The sequence below is a fragment of the Pollachius pollachius genome (assembly GCF_949987615.1).
Source record: "Pollachius pollachius genome assembly, chromosome: 10".
NCBI lineage: Eukaryota > Metazoa > Chordata > Actinopteri > Gadiformes > Gadidae > Pollachius > Pollachius pollachius.
The window spans coordinates 5805072-5823720 of NC_136943.1; the positions used below are offsets into that span (position 1 = coordinate 5805072).

General features: G+C 49.6%; 1 protein-coding gene across 1 annotated transcript; it reads right to left on the reverse strand.

Moving 5' to 3' along the window:
- Positions 1–532: 532 nt before the first annotated feature.
- bicc2 (bicaudal C homolog 2) lies at positions 533–16920 on the reverse strand (the record flags this gene model as incomplete). The annotated part of the gene is made up of 21 exons (XM_079744878.1): positions 533–663; positions 939–1038; positions 1566–1677; positions 1957–1979; positions 2066–2200; positions 3362–3528; positions 5917–5956; positions 7098–7128; positions 7693–7904; positions 8184–8329; positions 8568–8748; positions 9822–9953; positions 10181–10444; positions 11224–11457; positions 12323–12376; positions 12806–12967; positions 13300–13379; positions 13472–13541; positions 14116–14162; positions 16491–16575; positions 16762–16920. The coding sequence occupies 21 exons, from the start codon at positions 16918–16920 to the stop codon at positions 533–535; spliced, it is 2565 nt and encodes an 854-aa protein (XP_079601004.1).
- Positions 16921–18649: the final 1729 nt, after the last annotated feature.

Genomic DNA, 18649 nt, shown 5'->3' on the forward strand with positions numbered 1-18649 from the left:
TTTTTTTGCAAAGAAAAATAAGAAAATGTCTCCCAGACGAAGGTATCAAGCTGAGTTCCTCCAAGAGGAGCAATAAGATTGGGGTAAACGTGATCTCCTGCAGACTCACCACAGATTGCCAATAACATCTTGCGTCGGGCCCCCAAGGTTACTGAAACTGATACTGTTATATCATTGAAATTTGGCATAATATAAGTATTACCTACAAACTTTATTTACATTGCAAAGAACTTTAGTGGTTACCGGTAACATTTTGACACCAAAAGCAATGTAGACCAATTTGACACTAAATGAAGACCAAGTCATTTTGCTTAGACAAAATTCGAAAAGCACATTCATCCGATGTATTTCTACATTGTGCGTCTCTCACTGAATCAAAAGTCGAATAAGACGACCTTCTTGTCGCGTTTGGATACAACTCTTTTGGTTACGGCTGTAGAAGTAGAGTCAATGATGTAGAATATCTATGTACGTCTGAGCAAACCCACAAAATGAACCATGATGTTGAGCGAGAGTTGAGTGATCCTTTGTTTCACCAATGCTTGCTCTGCCCAGCCACCTCCATATCCACGATTGGTGGGAGTCGCCCGCTAGCCCCGCCCTCCAGGTAGACTGACTTCACACTGGACGTGTCCGAGAGTCTCCTCTTGCTTCTGGTCAACTCTAGAATAGAACAGAGTAGAACACAATACAATATAAAATAATATAATAGAATACAATTCAAGTTAATCATAACCGTACTTTATATAAAATAATTGATAACAATCTATAGTTATAGATTATTAATATAAATTATGATTAATAATAATAGAAAGTATGCGTTCATTTTTTTGCAAAGAAAAATAAGAAAATCTCCCCCAGACGAAGGTATCAAGCTGAGTTCCTCCAAGAGGAGCAATAAGTATGATTGGGGTAAACGTGATCTCCTGCAGACTCACCACAGATTGCCAATAACATCTTGCGTCGGGCCCCAAAGGTGGTGACCCCAACCTCTTTCAGATCCTCATCAGACAGAGTCAGGAAGGTCTGGTAGTCAATCTGGTGGGAGAGCCAGCATCACTAACACGTTCTACCATCACATGCCAATAACACAGATGGAGAGAGTGGAACAATCCAGTGCAGCTTATTGACATCACTGCTGCCCGTTGGCATGAACCGAGTGAGTGGGTCGCATATGGACTAGATAGAGTGGAGGGACAGGCGAACAGGAGGGAGAGGAGGGAGAACGAGTAAGATGTGAGTGTATGTGTGTCCTTAAGCAAGTAGCAGTAGGTACTACGTAATGTCTTTGTATCTGTGTGTGTGTGTGTGTGTATGATGATGAGTATGTAGTATGAGTGTTTGTGTGCGTGTATGTGTCTTAGAGTTTTAGTGTTTGTTATCGTGTTTGCGTGTGTGAGTGTATTTCTGTTTGTCTGAGTATGTGTTTTTGACTCCATGTTTGTGACTTTGTGTGTGTGCGTGTATGCATGTGTTTGTGTGTGTGTGTGTGTGCGTATATGTGTGCATACGTGTGTGTGTGTGTGTGCGTATGTGTGTGTGTGTGTGTGTGTGTGTGTGTGTACCTCTTGCTGGTGGAGCACATCCACGTATTTCCCGAGGCCGAGCTGACAGAGAACCTCCGGCAGGTCGTCCTCCAGGGGGGAGGGGCTTCTCTGGCTGCATGTCGACGCCCTCCTAGAACAAGAGGCCCCGCCCTCAAAGAAACTGCCATTGCTGCACATGAAGCTGTCCGCTGTGGGTCAGAGGTCAACCAAATCAACCAATCAGAATTAAGAAATCAACGTAACAACTAATTAAAACGGTCACATTGAATCGTCAAAATTACATTTTTACTTGTCAGAATTTAATTCAGCCAAGTGAGCTAAGGCGATTGAAATCTAAAACACAGTTGGTCCACTATATCCAGATCAAATGAAAACACAGACATTATGTCATATTATGGAGGTCACTCACCGGCCTTGTCGTTTCCCCTCCCTCTGTTACAAGAGGAGGACACGAAAGGAGGTAAAGGATTGCCGGAGGAGGCGGAAGAGGAGAAGAAGGAGGAGAACTGGGCAGGAGGTGATGAGGGTGAGGAGGAGGAAGAGGAGGAGGTGGGGACTGACGAGACTGAAGACGCCGAGCCCCGCCTGTCCCTCCAGTTTTCCGAGTTACTGCCGTTACACGCTCTGTCCCTCAGGGCCTGGTGGGCCCAGGCCTGCAGCACACAGGGAGGGGACACAGGCATCAGAACCAGTCATCAGAACCAGTCATCAGAACCAGTCATCAGACCTATTCATCAGAACCAGTCATCAGAACAAGACATCAAACCCAGTCATCAAACCCAGTCATCAGAACCAGTCATCAGAACCAGTCATCAGAACCAGACATCAGACCCAGTCATCAGACCCAGTCATCAGACCCAGTCATCAGAACCAGTCATCAAACCCAGTCATCAGGCTAACATCTGAGGTGTACGGGTACACAAACACACATAATACACGCCGTGGTTCTCTGAACAAAGAAAAAACACAAATCAAATGCATCAACTGTTCAGGAGTACCCACAGTGAGAGAGAACTAACACAATCCATCGTTTTAGTAATAACAGTAAGCTCGCCCTCCCATCGCCTCATCTCAGATAACGTAACAGCTGTGAAGAAGGAAATGATTGGCTCTGTTTCCCGTCTAGCAGCAGCCCATCTAATTCTCCTCAGGTCGCGTCCTCCATCACTCCAACACATCGTGTGTTCCCCGAGCAGACGCTGGAGTTACCGAGGCTTGTGGGGGGACAGAGCCCGCAGCTGTGGTGATAATGCGCGCCCAGGTAAATACGACGGCGGGCTTCCTTTGTTTCACTCAGGGCACTGATGGTATCACCGCCGAGGTAACTGAGCGTGCAAATTGGCGAGCTCGGGGAAATATCACCATGGCCACACGGCGAGATAAATGCTTGTATTAGAGAAGGCATCAGTAGGAATAAACAAAACACTGTCTCTTGGCTAATGGGCGGACCGGGCATCGTATGGCAGTCCTAAAAATATTAAGTAATTCCAGAGGAATAGATATTGCTGTGTGGAAGTGCCAAGGCTGTGCAAACAAACTCCGTCGTGTTCAATCGTGAATCCCAGTTGACGGAATGAAACTCTGAGCTCATGGAAACCATTGATTGAGGAATCTTTAATGGGAGATGTATAATTGTAGATGCCTGAGATGCTAGTCTGGTCTAGAGATCCTTCCTCACGCACTCACACGCCAGCACACACCCCACAAACACACACGTACACACGCACACACACAGACAAACACAGAGACGCACAAACACACACACCACAGAGAAGCACACGTGTGGGCTCAGCTCGGTGAGCCCTCCCTCCTACCAGTGGTTGGCTGGCGCTGCCGTCGTTCAGGTAGGGCTTGTAGCAGCGGCGGCTGACGTTGCGGAGCTCCTTCACAGCCTCGGCTGGCATGGACTTGGAGAAGCCAAGGCCGCTCCAGTGGTCTGTGGGGGTCTGGACCTCCGTCACCATGGGCTTCCTCTGCATGGCTGTGAGGACACACACATGACATCCCACATGAGTACACACACACAGACACACACACACACACACAGTCAGACATGAAGGCACACACACGACATCACACATGAATACACACACACAGACACACACTCACACACACAGTCAGACATGAAGGCACACACACATGACATCACACATGAATACACACACACAGACACACACACAATCAGACATGAAGGCACACACACAATCACACATGAAGGCACACACATGACATCACACATGAATACACACAGACACACACACACACACAAACACACACACACAATCAGACATGAAGGCACACACACATGACATCACACATGAATACACACACACAGACACACACACTCACACACACACACACACACACAGTCAGACATGAAGGCACACACACAATCACACATGAAGGCACACACACACTCACACATGAAGGCACACACACAATCACACATGAATACAGACACAGACACACGCAAACAATCCCACACACAAACACAAAATCCCACACAGACATACACACACACACACACAGAAATTACAAAAGTTAATAACTGTTAGTATATATACACAAACTTTAGGGCTGTTGGTGTATGCTCCCTTTAGCAACACCGAAGTGATCACAAACAGAGGCCTACAGAGGGATCAGTTCACAGCCTGATGGAGTTAAAATGTGATGCTGAGTGACTCTTCAGGACTGTCTGAAGTGATCTTTATCGAATGTTTTGAAGGGGCAGGGGACTTCAAAGCGGTTGGAGACTCTTTGTCGGTAGTGTCACAGATAATTTGCATAAAAGCGACCCGTTGCCACAGAACGTGACATCAATAAAGTTTGCTGAAGCGGCTTCAAACGAGAGCGGAACGAACCTGGGCCTGTCTATGGCACTCACACACACACTGCAGCTCCTAGAGTACGTGAGGAGACGCCTTCAGCAAGCCTCTTAAAGAGACGTCTGTCTCCAGAAGAAGGGGAGGCTTGTGATGAATCGATGGCCATCACACCCACAGAAGCCCAGAGAGACTAACAGGTTCTCCCTCTGCTGCGGCAGCAGAGGGAGAACCTGTTAGATGTAGGTCCTGGCAGCAGCAGCAGCATCGGACGGGCCTCAAGCAAGTGACTCCATCTCGAGTGCTGTTTAATGAAGAGGGATGGCTCCCTAAACACCAGCGCCCGGCGCCCTCGATAGAGACCAGTCTGCGGGGATTAAGGAGTATTAAGAGCGGCTGGCACTTTGACAAATCACCTCAGGAACCTCTCCAGTCTTCGGGGTGGGGTGAGAATAAGAAAAAGGAGCGTGCAAGTGCACTCCACAGAAAGTGAGACGCAATCAAAGTGTGGGACGTGCTGGGTGTATTTTGTGTGCGTGTGTGTGTGTGCGTGTGTGTGTGTGTGTGTGTGTGTGTGTGTGTGTGTGTGTGTGTGTGTGTGTGTGTGTGTGTGTGTGTGTGTGTGTGTGTCTGTGTGTGTGGGTGTGTGTGTGCATGCGTGTGTCCCTTTTCATATTCTGGCATAGGGGTGTCATAGGGGTGCCGGGCAGATGGCTCATTCACACCGCTAATTCCTAATTCCATGAAGGAATGATGAGGGAACAGAGCGTCATTTGGCGCAACGATAGCGCTCTGGTGGACGGATGACGCTGCGTTCTTGGTTCTGTGCATGCCTAAAGTTTGTATTAGTTGTGTGCATGTGTGTGTGCGGGATTGCATGTGTTTGCCGTACCTGTCTACCTCTGTTTGTATGTCCGTGTGTGTGTGTGTTTGTGGGAAGCTGCATGAATGTGTGTGTGCGCTGCGTGTCTGAGTTTGTGTGTGTCTGTGTGGGTGCATTGTGTGTGCATTCATGCTGGTGTGCGTGCATGCGTGTGCCTGCATTGTGTGTGTGTGTGTGTGTGTATTGACCCAACCAGTGTTAGTTTGGCGGCTGTGCCAGTGCTGCTCAATTATAACTTTGGCGTGGTGCAGCATTCAAACAGATCCACTCCGCTCTCTTCCTTGGCACCGCGTGGCTCCAAACCTGGGTGCCGTTATTACGTTCTCTGGCTCGCTTTGCCTACCTCTCCCCTCTCCGATTCAACGCCAAGGCAGTAAACCCTCGAAAGGGCCTTTGTCATTGCGCAAAGCGAGGCCCATCACTCAAATATGTGATGAGAGGCTGGCATGTCGGGTCTTCCACCACCCCGGTGTGTGGCTGGAAGGATCTCTTGGTGGCTTGTTCTCAACCCCCAACAGGCCTGCTGGGCCGCTGTTGTATCATGTTTCTATATTGGTCTCACGTCACGTGATGCATCAAGGGCAGACACAGGAGTGCAGAATGAACCTGAAGCTAACATTGAAGGTTATGAGAGTTTCGTGAGCTCTCCTTGAGAAGCACTTGCCTCGGGTGGCGAGCTGCTTCTTCTGCTCGTAGTCGTAATCCTGCAGCAGGGAAATGGGAGAGGTATTGTTAGAAACGGGGTCTTCGTTCTCTGTGAGCGCAGAAGGAACAATGGGGAATGTATTAACCGATGTAAGTCGCTTTGGATTAAAGCGTCTGCTAAATGCCCTAATTGTAATTGTAATTCATTAGGCAATGTAAACAGCAAGGAGAATGTAGAGGATGGATACTCATTTTCCACATTCTGAACGTTGTTTATGCATGGCTGAAGGTTAAGCCCAAAGACAGGACAATAAATTATAAAGATGATCTGATGTTATTTATAAGTTTGGAGCAAGGGTTCATTATAATTTTTACAACTAAACATATGAAACATAAGAGGATATTATCTGTCCATCCTCTCTCTCTCTCTCCATTCTGACACAATCAGTCCTTCATTTATTACGGTTTAATAAACAAATTCAAGTTTCAAGATTTAGATTTATAGATTCAGCAGAAAAGATGGAGAATGATCCAAACTCTATCACAAACGATTATTCTCTAACAGTGTGAGGAATGGGGTGGTCAAGTGAAACAAGGAGACCGAGAGCAAATTTGTTTTCTCCAGGTTAGTCACCTCGTCCCCGAGTGATGACTCATCGTCCCTGAGTGATGACTCATCGAGAACATCGTGAACCAGAATCACCTCTCTCCTCAGGCTGTTCCTCCTGTCTCTCCTTGCACCTCCCTCCAATTCCCCGCTCAGCAGCCTGGACACACACACACACACATACACACACACACACATACACACACACACACACACACAAACACATGCGCACTCACGCACGCACAAAAACGCACACACACACACACAAACACACACACACACACACACACACGCACACACATGCACATACACACACACACAAACACATGCACGCACACACATTGACACACACACACACACACACACATGCATACGCATACACGCACACACAAACACACAAGCACACATCCACACACACAGGCATACACATACAAACATACACACACACACACACACAAGCACACATGCACACACACAGGCACACACATACAAACATACACACACACACACACACACACACACACACACAGTGACACACACAGTGACACACACACACAGTGACACACACACACACACACCACAGAGAAACACACGTGTGGACTCAGGTCAGTGAGTGCAGGCCGTCTGTAGGAGCGGGTGTGACAGTAACGAGCTGTGTTCCTGTTCCTCCCAGCGTGCTGATTCATTACAGAGAGGACATTGGATGACGAGGGCGCTCCAGATACCCAACGTCAGCCCCCGGGCGGGCTCTGTCAGGACGTGCTCTTCACGAGCCACAGGACTCCAGATGCAAGTTACGATTTAGATTCCAAGCTGGGAATAGCTCGCCAATAAAATAAAAAAGACAACACGTTTCTCTGAATGATTCATTGTGTGTTCAGTCTGTGTTTGTGTGTGTGTGTGTGTGTGTGTGTGTGTGTATGTGTGTGTGAGTGCGTGTGCTTGTGCGTGTACATGTGCGTATGTGTGTGTGTGCGTATGTATTTGTGTGTGTATGTGCATGTGTCTGTGTGTGTGTGTGCGTGTGTGTCTGCGTGTATGCGTATGTATTTGTGTGTGTGTGTGTGCGTGTGTGCGTCTGTGTGTGAGTGTGTGTGTATGTGCATGTTTTTCTGTGTGTGTGGGTGTGCGTGTGTGTGTGTGTGTGTGTGTGCATCAGTGCGTGTGTGTGTGTGTGTGTGTGCTGACCTGTGTGTGAAGGCCTGCCCCGTGGAGTGCCTTCTCCCCAGGCTGAACACCCTGCAGTGCTCGGGACCCTGCAGGCTGCCCCTGCGTCCACTCAGCATCCGGGGGGCGTGGCCACCGTTAGTCACCCCCTCTCCCGCCTCCGCTGAGGTCATCAGCATGGGCCCGCCCCTCTCCTGCTCTGATTGGCCGGAGTGGTCCTCGTTCTCCAGGATCTGAAGGAGGGCCGTGTGATTCAAACAGATTTAGAGGTTTTTATTTGTCACATACTCATAAAGAATGTGCACTGAAATGTACTTAATGTGCTTAAAATATAAATAAAATAGAACAGAATAATAAAATAAAATACAATATAAGTTTATATTTATATGTGTGTATAAATAGAATGTGTGTGTTTATATGTGTGTACGTCATGTGACCTTGTGTTGTTGCACGTTAGTGCTAGCACTAGTTAATTTCTATGGAGATGGTGCATGAAAGCAGCCACACTAAACCTTCTCCAGAGGACGGCAGTCGGACCCAGTCCAGCTCAGACCAGACCGGCCTTCCTCGGTGGGTGTGGTCAAGCCCGGGGGCAGTGATGGGCGGGGCTTGTTGTTGTGACACTGAGAACCCATCGCCACCTGGGTGGACAAAGGGCCTGACGGACCAACAGGAAAGGGTATTTTTTTCTACTAACAAGACTACATCGAAGACTAATGGCAAAATTGCATTTCCTGTTTCCCTCATTTTATGATTTTCGCAAATAGGGAAAGATCTAACTTTCCTTCGCCAGCGATGGGGCCATCCCTTTGGTTTCATTTTCAGGCTACTCTTCAAGACCCATATGGGAAGCAGACACAACCAATGGGAACCACAGGTGGGCTGAGGACACTCACCTTGCTCGGCTAGGCGCAGCTGCTGCAGCAACATGCTCAGCCAATAGTGAGTCAGCCCGTTGGCGGGGTCAGGGGTCGGCTGGGTAACCTTGGCGATCTCACAGGAGTCCAGCCCCAGGAGCAGACGCCGGGCCTCGTACAGGCTGGACATGTTCCGCTCCAGACCCTTCACCACCACCGACTGACCTCAGGAGAGACACCCACACTCAGGTCACCCACAGACGCACCTCGTATCCAGCAGTCCTACTATGTTACAGAACCTCTGACCCAGCAGTCCTACTGTGTTACAGCAGAACCTCTGGTCCAGCAGTCGTGCTATGTTATAGTATAATCTTTTATTTTCTAAGCCTAGTTTCCTGAAACTTTTTCTCATCGGTAGATATTCTTCCGAAAGCAAAATCAATTTGTGTGAGTGGATGAAGCTTTCAGGAAAGGATTTTAACAAGTCGATTTTACAGTGGCCAGTTTGTACGGTGTGGATTTGACTAATTTACACTTCCTTCACGGTTCTGTACTGCTCGCAAAATATGTGTGTGCCAATTACGCTACGTTACAGATTCCGCCTCCAGCAACATGATTGGTTGAAACAAATACTAAGAACCCTGTTCAGACAGAGTTGAGCTTGTCTCCCCTCAGACTTCAGATAGGAATCTAAAGTCTTATTTGCGAGACTTCAGCCAAACCGATCAATAGCAGTCTGGGGACACAGCAGGCTTCTCAAAAGCTGGCAAAGTAAATATTGCAGTTGGCAGTTCCTTGTGTCTACGGTGAGGTACGTGGAGTCCTTGCCCAATGATGCTTTCTATAGGGTTAAAGGGGTTATAACCCTTTTCTCTCGGAGAAGTGAGTACTTGCTGACAACAATCCACCTCCCTGAATAGAAACCACTACTGTGTACGATGAGATGTGTGTGTTTTGTGTTGATTTGTGTGGGGTCTGTTGTTTGATGGAATCAATAAGGTTTGACCTTTCTGCCTCATTGTGTGAATTTTTTACTCACCATATTCATTATTTAGTCAATTGGTCCACAACTATTTTTTTCTTCTTGGCTTTGACCGGTTTGAACAGTTTTTCCCAGTTATTACTGCGGATAGGGTGTGTTCGACAGTAAAAGTGGACCCAGCCACCCCCGATGTAAGGGAAGTGCATACAGGACGGCCTGGCTCATGTGAATACACGGTAAAAAAAAAAAACCATGACACATGTAGAGGGCTCTGCAGGTGTGTGTGTGTGTGTGTGGGGGGGGGGGGTTACCTTGCTGGTCTGTTTGACCTTGGGTTTGATGCTGATGAAGACCTCCAGGTCCTGCATCATCTGGTTCAGTCTTCGGGGGTCCGTCTCCCCCTCCTCACGCATGTCAAACATCAGGCACACGGGGAGGCAGTCCTGCATGTGCACACACATGATGGACCCAAGCGCACGCACACACACACAAACTTATATTCGTCAGTATGTAATTATTAAGCCTTTTCTTCAATCCTATCACAGGATTGATTTGAGTTGGAGTTGGTTTCACTTTAAGACAAAAATCCACAACACAAGAGCTCCTTTCTGCCCCTTAACAGAACCAGGGTTCCCCTTGTCCCTCCCCAACCCTGTGGAACCCGCCCTACCATGAGCTGCTGCCGGGCCAGGCACACTCCCTCTGGGCTGCCCTGGACCAGCAGCGAGGGGGGGCTCTGGGGGGCGCTGGGGTCCGGCAGGATGATCTGGGTCTGGGTCTGGTGCATGACGGCCAGGAAGTGCGCTCCGTTCTGGCCCAGCATGAAGAGGTGCTGCTGGGAGGTGACGTCCAGCTGGCTGGAGACGATCAGCCCCGCCCCCTGACCACCGACCTCCGGTCCCAGCAGCACCTCCATCAGGACGCACACCGCCTTCTGTGGGAGGAACGACAGGTGAGCTGTGTCTCTCTGTATGGCAGTCTGCCTGTCTGTCTGCCTGTCCTTCTGCCTGTCTGTCTGTATGTCTGTGTATGTTTGTCTGTGTGTGTGTGTGTGTGTGTGTGTGTGTGTGTGTGTGTGTGTGTGTGTGTGTGTGTGAGTGTCTGTGTGTGTGTGTGTGTGTGTGTATGTGTGTGTGTGTGTGTGTGTGTTTCTTCCAGTCAGTCAGTCTGCCTGTGTGCCTGCCTGTGTGTGTGTATGTTTGCGTGTGTGTGGGCCTGTGTGTGTGCATGCGTGCGTGTTTGTGGGTGTCTCTTCCTGTCTGTAAGTTTGCCTGATTGTCTATCTGTCTGTCAGTTCATCCATCCATTGAGTAAATTGCAACAATCATGCAGATTCCTTTCAGAGGAACCTTGTTCATGCTTGCATAAATGACCGTAACAAGTCATTCAGCAGACGCTTTAACCCAAAGCGACTCGCAGGTAATTGTGAGAGATGTCGTTAAGGTCAAAGGAAGTCCTCTATAACCCAGGACCATTCTAACCACTAACCACTAACCTCTGCACTGTCCTCCCCCTGAAACAAACCCACGGATCAGGTGCAGAAGCAGAAGGTCCAATCCCACTAATCCCCGCCCCTAGCTGTGTAACCTGGCCTGAAGCCGTCCCCGACACCGTGTCCGACGTCTCCTATCTGTTCGCCCGACTGGGAGACCTAGCGTGTTCCCCTCCCCACAGAGACGGCTCGGCCCCCCGTGTCCCCGTCCCTCCACCCACCTGGACGTCCGCCGCGTTGCCCTGCAGCCCGCGCACGCTGCAGCGGCTGGCGTACAGTGGCTGGGCCGGGGGGCTCTGGTGGGCTGGCGGGGCCTGGGGGGGAATGGCCCTGAAGCTCACCCCCACCCCCAGGGCCTGGGACACCTGCTGGATGACGGGGGAGCCCGCGTCCAGCTGGGGCTGGGGCACCGGGCTGGCCGGGAGGTCGAAGGTCAGGACCAGAGGCTGCAGGTCCTGGGAGGTACAGGTTTGCGTTAGGAGTTGTGTCCGGGACTCTGTTGTGTATGAGGCATGTGTCACTCTTAGGGTTGAGTCGCGCTACGTAACCTGATGTGTCAACCACAGTCGTCTTACAGGCCTCTGTCTCGTTCTTTTGGTTTGTGTCAAGACCCACTCCGCGCTCTGTGTGTGAAGGTTACTGCTCACACTCTGTTATCGGTCGCTGTCTGCTGAGCAGTGGGTTCGCTCATAGCTGCCTCGGTTAATGGCCTTATCTGGGGGCCTTTAGGCACAGGGCCAGCTCCTTTGCGATCTAGTCCTGTGTGTGCAGATGTGTACGCTTATGATTTATTCCTCGTCTTCTCATGACTCCAGACGCTTTGTGCGATGCATGTGTAGCACAGATAGCTTCCAGCTACCGGTTCCTCTCTGGGGGAAGGGTTCGCTCCCTGAATATAAGCGGAGTGCCCATTGTCGACCGTCAGGAAGTTAATGAGCTGTCTGTATCGTCGGTCTCTGCCTATACAGATCTGAATGAACCTTGAATCCTCCTGAGTGAGCCCTGACTGGTGTCACAATGGATGCCTAGGCCTGCTGCACTTACAGAAACCGTCCTGGACCAGAGAGCATTGATAATCGATATTGCTCTTTTAGTTTTTCATTGTTGCGTGTTGAATTGAAATTTAATTGACAGAGAGCAAGAGAGAGAGAGTGAGAGAGGGGATAGAAGAAGAGAGAGAGGAGAGAGAGAGAGAGAGTGAGCGAGAGAGAGAGAGAGAGAGAGAAGGAATAGCTTTAATATCTTTGTCAACGAATTCTGGGCTCTCTGCTGAATGACTGAATCCCTTTATCACTTCCGATGCAAACGTTGAGCACTCACTCTGATGCTTCTCCATGCCGCCTCCACCCCCTCAACAGGCCCTGCGATGGACACCTGCACAGACACCAGGGAGGGACTTATTACCATCATCAGTACCCCTGCCTCATCACGGGATGATTGCTCCATGAGTTAAAGGGGACATATTATAACACCAGGTGTGAGTGTGATTAGCTGTTACAAGGCGTTTTGAAAATTCGCCACTTCTGTCACAAATGGCTGTGTGTCCGCCTAGATGTGTGGTGGATAGACCAGTCTACACGCCTACCCAGTGGACGGTAGCGAATGTCGCTCATCTATCTGTCATACATTAAGGTGGACACGCCCACTTGCGATGTCAGAAGAGGCTGATTTTCAAAACGGCTCGCAACACTCACGCCTGGTGGTATAATATGTCACCTTTAAATGCATTCGTGATTTAGCGGCCATCATTACACACGTAGTCCCATTGCATGCCTTCTGGTCCCCCAGCGGACGATGTCTTACCTGGTTGCTCTTCTCCCCCGTGGCGCTGTGGCGGTTGGAGTCCGGGAAGTGGATGTGACAGGAAGTGACCCCCATGACCTTCTTGATGTTCCCGCCCCCTTTACCGATCACATGGGAGTGCTCAGTGTGGGCTACGTCCATCTTCAGGGTCACCTTGTTCACCTGGTGGGGGGGCAGAAAATCACACTCTCGAATCAACATCTCAAATCAGCATCTCAAATCAACATCTCATGTAACCATCTCAAATAACCATCTCAGATCAGCATCCCAAATCACCATCTCAAATAATCTCCTCAAGTTGCCATCTCAAATTACCATCTCCAGTAACATGTATTTATCTGAGCTAGTATACAAGTTGAGCGGGACGAGATGCAGATGCAAGAGGCTCTGTTGCACCAGCCTTATCTTAGCTGTATCTTAGCGTCAGCCTCCAGTCTACCGTTGATGACACCGACTACAACATACGGCCACTGACTACAACATACAACCCTCACCTTGGTCTCCAGAACTTCCAAGATTTTCCTTTTGGCTTCCAGAACATTGGCTCTCTTTCCCTCCACCTTCACATGGGGGTCTTGGTTGAGGTGAGAGAGTACAGTTAAACAGCGGACCACCAGAGTCCATTCAACGTCATGTATTTGAGAGCATCGCTTCGCATCCAGTCACCTTTCTTGGACTTGGCACCGATTTTCAACTTGGACGGCCATTTCACCTGGGTGTCTGTTTCCCTCATCACCTGTCCCATCGCGAGACATAGAGAGAGAGAGAGAGAGTGGGAGAGAGAGAGAGAGAGAGGGAGAGAGAGAGAGAGACAGAGAGAGAGAGACACACACAAAGACCGTCAAGAGTCTGTTTATAAAAGAGGTGACGGCTGAAGAGTGGGGGGGGGAATGACACCCTTATTAACAATGGAGGCTATAGTTTCTTGTGATTCACCAGTGGTGAATCGATTTTCAACTTGTGGTGAATCACAAGAAAAACCTCCCCACAGTCACACACATACACACACACAAACGCACAAAAACATACCGTGCGGGACAAACACAGGAAACAACAGGCCAAACAAAGCCTCATTCTTCGATACTTAGGCTCATTAGCATTTAAAAAACACCACAGTCAACACCTCCGTCACATCAAGGACGTACGCATTGGTGCAATTATCGTTTTTGTATGCAAGGTATTTTCTTGGCTGGTGGAGTGTTCCTGGAATATGATAAAGGTTTGTGTGTTGTTAGCTTATCTTCTTGCTCAAAAATCTTGGTCAAATCTCAGGGCCTCAGCTTGTTTCCCCATGCTTTCCCCCTGCTTACCCTCTCAAAGAACTCCTCTCCTGACAGGGCGTCTCCTCGCCTCGGACCTGGAACACACCACAGCTCCACGTCATGTACCCTTCAGAGATACGTGTTGCAATGCGTTTATGGTGACACAGTCTTCATCAAAGGAGGTGTACCTCGGGATAACTTCTTTCTACAATTTTATGAATATTTGATCAGAGCAGTCGTGGCATCATAAAGATGGTAAAGATTTAAGAAAAAGCGGCTTGGTCGTGGTCAGAATCCACGTCACATTCACTTGAGCGAGGTTGCACAGCCAAGCAGGGAACGCTCTAGAAAAGAGCTTTCAGCCAATAGTAGCAGACTTCTTGTATTTTACGTAGAATAGTAAGACATTTTTAGGCTTTAGCCTAAAATAAAGAATTTTCCCTGCCACAGAACCGTTTTCAAAGGAAAAATGGATTTATGGGTTTGTACTCTTAAAGTCAACACACAAACAAAACCAAAAAGGTGATAAAACAGAAAGGAAATTAATGTTTAAGGGCAGCGTTTGTCAGTGCTACCATCCCTGTGATTGTTTGTGGAGTGTTAACGTGTAGACAAGCACACACACACACACACACAGGGTCAACACGGAGCCAGTGTCCGGACGGCAGCAAGAACACACATACACACACACACACACACACACACAGGGTCAACACGGAGCCAGTGTCGGGACGGCAGTGAGAACACACATACACACACACAGGGTCAACACAGAGCCAGTGTCGGGACAGCAGCGAGAACGCAGCAACAAACAGGAGCTGCCAGCGTTAACACGTTTTAAAAGGCCATCGTTCCCGAATGACATTTACAGGCCCAAACACACACACACACACACACACATACACACAGACATAAACACTCGGAACACTCGGAATAACAAACACACACACACTCACACATACACTCACACATACACACACACATACACACACACACACACACACACACGCACACACACATAGTCACTCAGAATAACACACACACTAAGACACACTAACACACACACAGACACGCACACACACACACACACATACACATACACACACAAACAAACACACACACACACACACACACACACAAACTCACTCACTCACTCACTCACACACACACACACACACACACACACACACACACACCGCCCCTCCTCATTGCTAGGGGTTACGGCAGACAGGGACGAAGAATGAGATGGGAACAGAGTGAGGGGGGGCTGAGGGGAGGGGGGGTGGGAAGGGGTGGGAAGGGGGGGGGGGGGGGGTTCAAGAGCTGACCTAGAGACGGCTAATAGCACCACCGGTATTTTACTGACGTAGAAAAAAGAGGAAAAGTTAAATAACCAAGAGACCCCTGCTTAGGAATGTGGGTCTTTTTATAATGTCCTTGTGTGCACAAAACACACACATAAGCGCACACACTCGCAGACACACACAAAGAACACACACACATGCGTCCGCACACATACGCAAACAGAAACACGCACACATGCACACACACAGAAACACAACGATGCACGCCCAAACCCACAGTAACAAAAAGCAACAACACGCGCACACATGCACGCACGCACACAGAAACAAACACAGTCATAAATAGAACAATACACAGACACACAAAATATAACAAATTACACACACTAATATAACAATATGCACAGACAAACACACACAGCGTTTGCATCTGGGGCCTCATGCGGACTACACTGGGTCCCCCAAACCAACTGGCCCTCCTTCCAGCGGCCAGCTGCTGGCCCTCAGGCAATGTTTTCCCTGAGACCTGGGGGGTCCTGATCTGTGTCCGTCCCGCCACACAGCCGTACGGCCTGGGTTCCCCCGCCGCCACGCTGACAGCCTTCATTACAGGATCCTGTAGCCCAAGTGGTGGCCATCAAACATCTGCAGGCACATATTGACACACGTCTGCATACACAGACGCATAGACGCACACTCAGTCACACGCACACTCACACACACACTCACACTCACATATGCACACACACACACACACATTCTCACCCATACACACACACACACACATATGCACACCCACACACACACACACACACACGCACACACACACACACACACACACACACACATGCACACCCTCTCACATGCACACGCACTTCTGCACGCACTCACATCTGCACATCTGCCGAGACAGATGCATCAAGGGAAAAGTGACATCCTCGACAGGGGGAGCGTTGTGGAGGAGCTGATCGCTGGCGAACGAGGAACAGGGCAGATCGGTCGAGTCGATAATCGTGAATAAAAGCGATCAACCGTGAGCTGGGGTCAGAGACTCTCTCTCCAGCCCCCCCCCCCCCCCCAATGGACAGCCGAGGGTGGGGGTCTCAGCAACACACTCACCATACAACATGCACTCCAGCTTCTTCCGGTCGATCCGGAACCTCTCCTCCGTCTGGTCCGGGTCTGAAGCGCGCCCCTGCAGGCCCTGGTCCTCCGGGGTCGGCCGCGTGGCCCTCTTCCTGCCGTCCTCCTCCTCCTCATCCTCATCCTCTTCATCCTCTCTCTCTGGTAGGGTGGAGGTCTGGTTCTGGTTCTGGTTCTTCTTCTGGTCCTGGTTCTGGTCCTGTTCCTGGTCCAGTTTCCGGTCCTGGTCTTGGTCCTGGTCTTTGACCTGGTCCTTGTTGTAGTCGTGGTTCTGGTTTTGGTCTTGGTTCTGGTCCTGGTCTTGGTCCTGGTCTTTATCCTTGTTCTGGACCTGGTCCTGGTCTCGTTCCAGATCCTGGTCCCTGTCCTGGTTCTGGTAGTGGGTTTGGTTCTTCTCCTGGTCCATTTTCTGGTCCTGGTTCTGTCTCTGGTCCTCTTCCTGGTTCTCTTGAACTTGGTCCTGTTCCTGAAACTGGTTCTGCTCTTGAACTTGGTCCTGTTCCTGCTCCTGTTTCTGGTTCTGCTCCTGGTCCTGTTCCTGACCCTGGTCCTGGTCCTGGTCCTGGTCCTGGTCCTGACCCTGATACTGGTTCTGGTCCTGGTCCTGGTCCTGGTTCTGGTTCTGCTCCTGGTCCTGGTCCTGGTCCTGATCCTGGTCCTGTTCCTGACCCTGATATTGGTTCTGGTCCTGGTCCTGGTCCTGGTCCTGGTCCTGGTCCTGACCCTGATACTGGTTCTGGTCCTGGTTCTGGTCCTGGTTCTGGTCCTGGCCCTGCTCCTGGTTCAGGTCTGGGCTGTGGGTGCTGGGCTCAGGGTGTGGTTCTGAGCCGGGTCCTAAGCTAGGGTCTGAGTCAGGCTCCTGTGGCTCTACCCTGGCCGCGGCTGGAGGACTGCCCTCCGTGGTGCTGGTGGCCATAGCAGGACGTGAAGCCCCCGTCAGTGGGAGGGTGTTTTGGTGTGAGAGGCGCTGTTCAGAGTGGGGGACAGAGGGGTGGAAACAGCCACTATAGCCCCGGTGAACAGCCCCGCCCCCGAGGTCAGATGTAGCCCTTTACTCTATACTCTCACTTTCTGCACTTGCGCTCTCTATCTCTGTTTCTGTCTCTCTCTCTCTTTCTCTCTCTCTCTCCCTGTCTCTCTCTCTGTCTCTCCCTCTTTGTCACTCTCTCTTTGTCCCTTCTCTCAACCTCAGTCTCTCTTTCTATCTGTCTCTCTCTCTGTCTCTGTCTCTCTATCTCTCTCTCTCTCTGTCTTTCTCTCTATGTCTCTGTCTCTTTCTGTGTGTTACACTCTCGCTCTCTCTCACTCTTTCTCTCTCTCTCTCCGCCTCTGTCTCTCTCTCAGTCTCACCCTCTGTCTCTATCTCTCTGTCTGTCCCTCTCTCCCTCTGTCCCTCCCTCTCAGCTTATTTCGCTCTCTGTCTCACCCTCTCTCTCCATCTTTCACCACTCTCTACTTTCTCTCTTTCTCTCTAGATTCGGTTAAATTAAGAAAAACATTAGCGTGAGAAAATAGGCTTTTACTGTAACTTTTACCGTGACATTCACACTGACTTGCGAAAGTATTCATGTTTTACTCAAATCAATGCCCAGGGAACTACTGTATTGATCCGTTGTGTTGATGTTCACATTGATCGACTATACTGATGTCCAGGTTGAAATACTGCATTGATCCCCTGTATTGATGAACACATCGTCCAACCCTGAAGACGGTACCCAGCCTCTAAAGATAACTCTGACTAACGCTGACTCAAATGAATGTGTCTCTTCTCTAATCAAATAATCAGGTTCCCCCCCCCCCCCCCCGTTCAACTTGTGGAGGAAGACACAAAGATTGAGCGCACACATGAAGAAACACATGCACACACACCACACAACCCTAAGGAGGTAACCCTCATTTGTCTGTATGTGTGTGTGTGCGTGTGCATGTATATGTGTCTGTCTGTGTGCGTGTGTATGTTTGCGTGTGTGTGTCTGTGTGCGTGTGTATGTTTGAGCGTGTGTGTCTGTGTGCTGTGTATGTTTGCGTGCCTGTTTTGTTGTGTAAGTGTGCATGTGTGTGCATGTGTATTTCTATGTTCATTTCTATGTGTGTGTGCGTATAGTGTGCATGTATGTGTGTGTGAGTGTGTCTGA